The 8,613-nt window shown below is 39.2% G+C and overlaps 1 protein-coding gene across 2 annotated transcripts in view; it reads right to left on the bottom strand.

Moving 5' to 3' along the window:
- Positions 1–5,047: 5,047 nt before the first annotated feature.
- UBQLN1 (ubiquilin 1) overlaps positions 5,048–8,613 on the bottom strand; it is a 52,043-nt gene continuing 48,477 nt past the window's right edge. For both annotated transcript variants that reach the window (XM_027615574.2, XM_027615575.2), the window contains one exon: positions 5,048–7,071. In XM_027615574.2, the coding sequence (XP_027471375.1) occupies positions 6,919–7,071 (153 nt within the window). In that variant the 3' untranslated portion in view covers positions 5,048–6,918. The remainder of the gene's footprint in view (positions 7,072–8,613) is intronic.

Raw genomic sequence — 8,613 nt, 5'->3', positions numbered from 1 at the left:
CAGCAATTCCACTCTAGGTATGTATCTGAAAGAATCGAGACACAAATGGATACTTACATGCCAATGTTAGAAGCATTATTCACAACATCCATATGGTGGAAGTGTCCATCAACAGATGAATAAAATGTGGTCTCCCCATACAATGGAGTATTATTCGGCCATGATGAAATCAAGTACTGATACATGCTATAAGCTGGATAAACCTGGAACACATACTAAGTGAAAGAAGCCAGACACAAAAGCCCACATTTTATATAAACCCATTTAAATAAAATACCCAGAACAGACAAATCTGGGCAGAAAGCAGACTAGTGGTTGCCAGGGTTATGGGGGAAATGCTAAGTGACTGCTTAATGGCTACAGGGTTTCCTTTTGGGGTGATGAAGTTCTAGATGATTGTGACGGTTGCACAATACTGAATGTACTTAATACCAGAGAACTATACACTTTAAAACTGTAACATTTTATTGTCTACATTACCACAATTTTTACAAAAAACAACAACAACAAAAAAAACAATCCACAGGCCCTTCCCACAAAGCAGAGCCTATCTCACTAACCTTATTACTATATGCTAGGACATCCAGACTAGAAGAGAGACTCGGGCAAGTGTACACAGTTCCTTCCACAGTATTCTACAAGTAGGTAAGTTACTACTTCTTCCTGGGAAAAGAATAAACATTGGAGAAGAAAAATATGCTCCTCTAACATTTTTCCCCTCCTGAGATTGTAAGTGTATGGTAGATTAAGATAATTACAAATTATCTGACATTCTACCCATCAAGAAGTGGGGCCTATGACCCTTAAATCTGGCCAAGCTAAGAATGACCATTAAAATATGGGAGAAATGACACTGGACCAATTTGGGGCCCAGATGTTTAAAAAAATGACAGCTTTCATGTGTCATGTTCCATGATCTTGAAACCTATCCACCATGTTGTAAAGAAGCACAAACAGCCCTGTGGAAAGGCCCATGTTGCAGAGGAACTGAAACCCCAACCACACTCCCAGGTGCATGTAGCAATTCCAGAGCCATGTGAGTAAGTTCTCTCGGAAGTAAATACTCCAGACCCAGTCAAGTCCTCCAGCAGTATTCACCAAGCCCTGCCAATACTGCAGGATAGCTTGTTATGAAGCATCAGATAACACAGCGCAGTGGAAATTCCCTTCCCTCTCTTGGAGCAGATAATGTGTCTAAACAGCTTACAAAAAAAAAAAAATCTAGCTTCAACACAAAGCAAGTATTTCAGCTCTGGTCTTTTGAGGAAAAACTATACTGGGAGCTCTAGTATGTGCCTAGCTGTTTTAAGCATAGAGTGGGGCAAGCATGACACACTGGTGCTGTGATCTGGGGCAGGTTACATTACAACAGGGGGTCTGAAATACAACAAATGTTAACATGTTCAAATTGGAATCATGGTCTGAGCCATGTGCTTCATCACTGTCCAGTTCTGAAAGAAACCTCAACCTCATTCTCCTCAATCTCACCAAAGCAAGAATGGGGGGAGGGGGGTGCTTTTGCTCCATTTCTGAACGGTTGCCTATAAAAAATATTTCAGATGGGCTGGGAAGGTAATACTCCTCCTGCAGGCAAGGAAAGGCAGCTCTGAGGAAAATGGCTGGAGAGACCAAGAACCCTTTCCCTCACACTTCAGCCTGTGTAACAGAGGGGTACGTGCTTGTTTATTTAATTTATAAAATCTATTCCGGGGATCAAAAGCTAGTAACTCTTTTCTCTTTTTACTTTTTGGTAGAAAACAATTTCCCATATTCTCTTCCTAAATCAGCTCCCCCTTCCCCTGTGCACGTGCACACAATCACCCACATTAGAAGACAAATATGTTGTAGTACTTCCCATCTTAAAAAAATACAAAAGGTAAAACTTCCTCTACACCACCACTCCCATCTCCTTATTTAGCCCCCATTTCTCTGATTCTCTTTGCTTCAAAACTCTGTGTCTCCTGGTATCTACAGTCCGCTCTCACCAGAATTTTACCCTCATCACTCTATAAAACCTCTATCACAGTTATGAGGGGGGTAGCTCCCTTAACGGATACGGAGATTAATATTCAAACCATGATGGGTATACAAAGTAAGAGCATTTAACAGTTCATTTACCATCTTTCTCCTTGTAAAAAAGTGCCTTGCTTGCTCTCAGGGCCTCTCCAGTCTACTTCGTCGGTTTCCTCTCCTCTCCCTGAATGTGAAGTTAGAGCAAACCAGGCCTCAATTCTCACAAAGTGTGTTTATCAACACTCTCTACAATTCATCTGGTCAAGATTTCTCAACCATAGCACTGTAACATTCTGGAGCAGATAAATCTTTGTTGTCGGAGCTGTCCTGTGCTTCTCAGAATGTTTAGTAGCATCCTTGACCTCTACTCACTAAATGCCCATAGCAGCCCCAATCATGATGTCAAGAATGTGTCTCCATGGGTGCCTAGGTGGCTCAGACATTAGGGCGTCTGCCTTCGGCTTGGGTCATGCTCTCCAGGTCCTGGGATGGAGCCCCGCGTCAGGCTCTTAGTTCAGTAGGTAGTCTGCTTCTCCCTCTCCCTCTGCTACTCCTGCTTGTGCTCTCTCTCTCTCAAATGAGTAAATAATATCTTAAAAAAGAATGTGTCTCTAGACATTGCCAACAGCCCCTGGCGGGGGGGGGGGGGGCAAAATGGCTTCTGGCTGAGAACCACTGGCCTAGTTCTTTGGCTTTCAATACCAGATATATACACTTGGCAGCTGCTGTATATACACCATATGCACTGGCTATAGCTTGAACCCTCTCCAACTGCCTTCTCGTTATGTCCACTTATATGTCCTATCAAGTATATCCTACTTAATACGTCAAAACTAAAATTCTGATTTATACTCTGCCCCATATATGTCTGTACCTTGTCACCCTGTTTGACACCTCTCTTGCTCTTAACCTCAGTTTTATCCATCAGTAAATCCTACTGGCTTTGCTCTCAAAATATATCCCAAATCTGACTACTACTTAATACCTCCACTGCTACTAAGCCCAAGCCCATATGACCCCTCACTAAAATTATTACCTCCTAACAGTTTCCGTGCTTCCACCTTGGTTCCCCTAGTCCAGTGGTTCTCACCTAGGAACTTTTTAGAAATGCAAATTCTCCTCCAAACCTAGTAAATTAGAAACTCTGGGGATGGGACACAAAAACTGGGGTAATTAAGTCCTCCATATCTGAGGCCACTCCCCTGCCCCCATCTCTCCAATCATATTCCCTATACCACTTTCTCCCTAGCTCACCTTGCTCAGTCACAGTGAACTTCCTGTGTTCTATAAGCACTCAGAGCACTCCCACTACTGAGCTTTTTCAATAGTTGTCTCTCTTCCTGGAAAGTTATTCACCCTCACAGATAATCTTCAAGTCTCTATTTAAATAATGTCCCCGTTTCAACGAGTACTTCTTGGACTAGCCTACATAAAATAAGAAACACCTTCTTCCTGAACTAGCCTCCTTACTCTGCTTAATTTTTCACCAAAGCCCTCTGTTACTACCTAACCAGGCTATGTGTCTGTTTTGTTTACTATTGTCTCCCTACATTCTACTATGTAAACCCCATATGGTCATGTTTTATTTCCTGTTATACTTTGAACAACTAGAAAAGAACCCTATACTTAACAGATGTTCAATAAGTATTAACTTTCTGAGGCAATGGCTGCCTGTGGTCCATTAGAGGAACGATACAAAGAAATCAAGAATATTTAATGTTACTTAAAAAAATACCAAGAAAATTTCAGGGCAGGGAAAAAAAAAAAAACCAAAACATTAAAACAAACAAACCCCAAACCCAGAGCTGTAAGGTGACTGAGAGGGACAGATGCAGCAGCTGACAGTAAAGGCTAAGGAGTTCAGAGCAAATTACACTGCTCAGCGAAGTTTAGGAAGACTTCAGAACTGAGCCCAGAAGGAATGGTCGGCCTTCTGTAAACCAAGGACGACAGATGAAATTACAGAGACAAGAGGACCATGTGCACTACCAGACAAGTGGAGGCTTGCTGAGGGCAATCTTCCCAAGGTGTGTTCATACAGCATTACCCTGAGGAACAGTCTGGTGAAAAGGATGGTGGAACATGTTGGATGAGACACCTTTAACAGATTTCTTTAATGCAGGGCTTCTTGGTTAACATGTTTAATGTCAATCTCTAAGAGAGAAAGTAGAGTACGCAGTATCTCCCTGCCTTAACCACACAATCTTTTCTTGTTTTGCACAAGCACACAGACATGCAGCCAAGCTTAACTTCTATTACTAATGTTAGTGACATTTTTACCCACCTCATTTTGCTGTACTTTGCCTACTAAACTAACATAGTAATGTGTCCTCAAACGAAAGACTCCTTTCATTAAACCAAGTCTGCAACTCCAATTCTGAACATGCCCAGAGGCCAGCTGTCATTTTTAATAAGATCGTGCTCAATATTCACTACACACTGTTTAGTTATCACAAATCTTCCACTTGGGAAATAAAATCCTGAAATGTTATTTTCACCACTCCATTCTTGATTCAATTTGCAATAAATAACCCAACATGAGGACAATTTAAGCCTATAATATTTTAAATGCCTTTTTAATGCCTTTGAGAATTTTAAGTATTTTGAACTCCTAAAAAGATATTTAGATTTAAGATAAACATACTAGAGCCAAACAACAACAACAACAAAACAGTACCACTACAGAAGCTGGTAGGTACTCAAGAGACCACCCAATCTAGTGTGCTGAAAGAGGCCTCGGCAGCCTTGTTACAAGAAATCATGATGTCTTTACTCAAAGTCAAATAACAAGTTAGGTACCAAAAACAGCAAGCAGAGCTCAGGTCAGCTGACATGCCAGTTGGTTATCTTTTTAATACACGATAACAGTGAATACACAGATTTTAACTGGGGAAACTTAAAAACTGATGAAGAATGATCTGAATTGTGATAAAATCTGGGGTAAATCAACTCCAGTGGTCTTCAAAGGACATGATGAGAGAAAGTAAACTGAAAACATCCTTTTCTTTCTACAAAAGAGGCAAGACAAACCAAGTGTAAAAGCTAGAGATTTATTGTTATTTTGTGATTAATAAACTGTCAAATTGGTTATGACACTATCCCACACTGTATACCACCATTACCATTCGCCAGTACAAAAGTTTTTGAACCAGACTGAGGCATAAGGCAGAGAGAGCAAAGACACATGGATATCATCCTTAACAACCTCCTCTAGTCATGCCTCCACCTTGACCATCATTCATGTTTTCCTCCTGGGGAAAGTGTCAGAACAGTGCATGGGCTGGTGGGCAACCTGGCCTCTTGACCTTTTTTAATAGCAAGCAACTTACAGAAGTAATGGAATTCAACTTGTATTTCCCTTGATTTTATTGGTCTGAACTCATTATAGGTTACTTTAACATTTTAATTTCCTGTAACTGTACATGAGAGAATATAACGACCTAAGAGAATACTGAACCAGAGTCAGCCAAATATATTACTGACCCCAAAGTTATACTGACCCCAAAGTTATGTTTTAATTGGTCCTAAAGGAATGTACCATACCCCAACAGTTTGAGAGTTAGGCAAACAGAACTTCTTTGGGGAGGGAAGAAAAAGGCTGCAGAACAGCCAAATGTACTCAACATTGTTAAAACGGCTCTTTGTTTTTCACCCCTGAATGATACCTCTTTACTACACTATATGCACAGAAATCCTAACAGAATCTTGGTTGCCAGTATTATTTAGGCTGGCCCAATCCAGGAGAGATCCCCACCCCCCGCCCCCAGTTCCCCTTCTCTGAGGCTCTGAAAAGCACAATATTTAACTATTTAATAGAACTACCAAAACACTTCAGAAACAAGTGGCTCACAAATCATTTTAAATTCATGTATTGCCTGTGCATGAGAAAACTGATAAACCCAAAAGATAGTTCTATTTTTATATGGCAATTAAAAATAACTGAAACATCAAGACACTTTCAGTGAAAGCAACATTTCAATTACAAATTGTAATGCCTGTTGAACTACCTATGGGAGAAGCTGAAAAGTCCTAGGCAAATGCACTTTTGGGTTATACTACAGTGCTCCTTCAGTCTGCACAAAGATGAAGGTAAGTTACAGTCAATCTGTGAATGTTGAGACAATGTTACATTATGTTGTCTGTACAATTAAATGTCCTTAAGAGATAACCAGAATCAGTTTTCTACTATATTTTCAACAAACCTGACTAACCGGCACTTTTGCTGAGAGATGTTTATCAAAGATGCTGTAAGATTCTACACAATTAGGAAATACTCAGCTTTAAAATATTTCCTTATCTTCACTTTTTTGGTTACAGGTGCTTTGCTCAATCTATTGCAGTTTTTTCTAGAAATGCAATCCCAACTGTGCATACTACATTGTATACGAATAAAGCAAAAACCGTCAGTAGTATAAATCTTACAGCATTTTGTTTGCAAAAATACATGCCAAAGTCACAATAAGCAGTACTGTACCACAAATTATAGAGCGCAAATGATTCGCTTCTTTTTAATGCTTTTATTCTACATAAATTACTACCATAGGCTAATGTTTAAAAAGCAAATAAACTGGACAGATGCAGGACAAAAATCTGTTCACCCAACTATAAAAGGTGATATTTTTTTAAAAATTACAATAAATGCAGAAGTGTTTGATGCATGCAGTAGCCTTAAATGAAAAAGCATTGATTCCCACTGTTAAAAAAAAAAAAAAAAAAAAAAAAAAAAAAAAACACACACAGAGAAACCCACACATCTTACTGCACTCCACCTTAAAATGCATCATACTGGGTTTGTTTATAACAGCACAGAATTCCAAGAGTCAAAATGAAATAAAGCGGGTATTTTAAAGATTTAAGAGCCGTTATCAAAAATAAATTACATTTTTTCAAGATACAGAAATGCTGCTATGATGGCTGGGAGCCCAGTAACCTTTCAATAGCGGCATTGATATCACCTCCTGTTGCTATTAGCGCTTGCAAGTTTGCTTCACGGTTCAAAAATCCCATTGCACTGAGCTGTTCCAGTTGTTGCTGAAATCTGACTTCTGGATTCTGTAGCTGTTAAAGAAAGAAAAAAAAAAACACTAACCAAAACTCTAAGGATAATCAGTCTGTGTCACACCTGGATAACCTCTAAAAAGTTTTAAATGCTCTTTTACAAATATGTGCTGGTCTATAAGCTATAAAAGCACTGGCCTCTCTTGAAACATAGTCAACATATTTGAAAGTCCATTAGCACTTAATTTTGTTTTTAAATAATCTAATTTATACTTAACCCTGTCAAACAACACAAAACTCTGCTTTAAAAAAAAAAATCGCTTTTGGGGTGATCCCTGGGTGGTTCAGTCAGTTAAGCGTCCGACTCTTGATTTCGGCTCAGGTCACAATCTCAGAGTCATGAGATCAAGCCCAGCGTTGCATCAGGGAGTCTGCTTGAAATTCTCTCTCCCCATCTACCTCTGCCTGCCGCCCCACTTGCACACGCACTCTCTCTCTCAAAAATAAATAAATAAAATCTTTGGAAAAAAATCACGTAATAAACCTCATCTGTTACATTAGATACATTAAGAAGCTGATGAAAATGCAGAACTTAAAAGTATATATGCAAATAGTTCAGAACTAATGATTTATTTTGTAGTTATCGACCAATTGGGTAAATATAAAAGCCAGTGTCCTCATGTACAAAATTCTAAAGTTCGAATGAGGCTTAGAATGTGCATTCAGGGGTGCCTGGCTGGCTCAGTTGGTTAAGCGACTGCCTTCAGCTCAGGTCATGATCCTGGAGTCCCAGGACTGAGTCCTGTATCGGGCTCCCTGCTGAGCAGGGAGTCTGCTTCTCCCTCTGACCTCCCCCACTCATGCTCGCTCTCTCTCATAAATAAATCAATGTTAAAAAAAAAAAAAAAGAATGTGCATTCAATTTCTGCACTGGCCAGTCAAGTCTTCAGGAGAGTTCCAGTTCCAGGCCCAGAGAATATACTCCTGACAATTCAGCTGCATCAAGTCTTTCTTCAGAAATGAAGTTAAGACACAAATACATAAATGATCAATCAATCCTGCCCAATCTGATAAGGAGGTCTATAGATTGCTCAACTTATGTAACAATTCTGTCCAATACCTAAAATCTTTTTTTCTTATTAATTCCATGACTATTATACTGATCCAGAAGCTATGTTAGATTTGGGACTACAAATACTTGTACAGGATAAAACCCTGCCCGTTTATTACATTTAATAAGGCTTAAAATCAGAAAGCATGCTCTATTTTTTGCCATGCAGAATTACAGGGGCAGATTCTTAGTAAAGCTAATAAATGTTTCCAGATGTAAGAACATTATTAGAAGTCCACATTTTTAAGCCATATTTGTGAGGTTTATATATGTAACACAAGTTACCACAGGAAGTATTAGTGGGCAGGGAGAGATAGGATTTTTTCTTTAAGTCAAAATACAAGGACTAGATAGAACTGTAGTTATAGTTGTTCAGGAGGTATTTGGGATATTTAAGTTTCTATTCCTCCTTGACAAACTTTTATAAAATACAACGTATTTCAAGTAATTTCCAAAGAGGGACTCTAAAAAACGCATTTTAAATGGCAACT

The sequence above is a fragment of the Zalophus californianus genome, chromosome 13, assembly GCF_009762305.2.
Source record: "Zalophus californianus isolate mZalCal1 chromosome 13, mZalCal1.pri.v2, whole genome shotgun sequence".
NCBI lineage: Eukaryota > Metazoa > Chordata > Mammalia > Carnivora > Otariidae > Zalophus > Zalophus californianus.
Note: the sequence above shows the minus strand (reverse complement) of the source record. Positions and strands in the feature narration are given on the sequence as shown.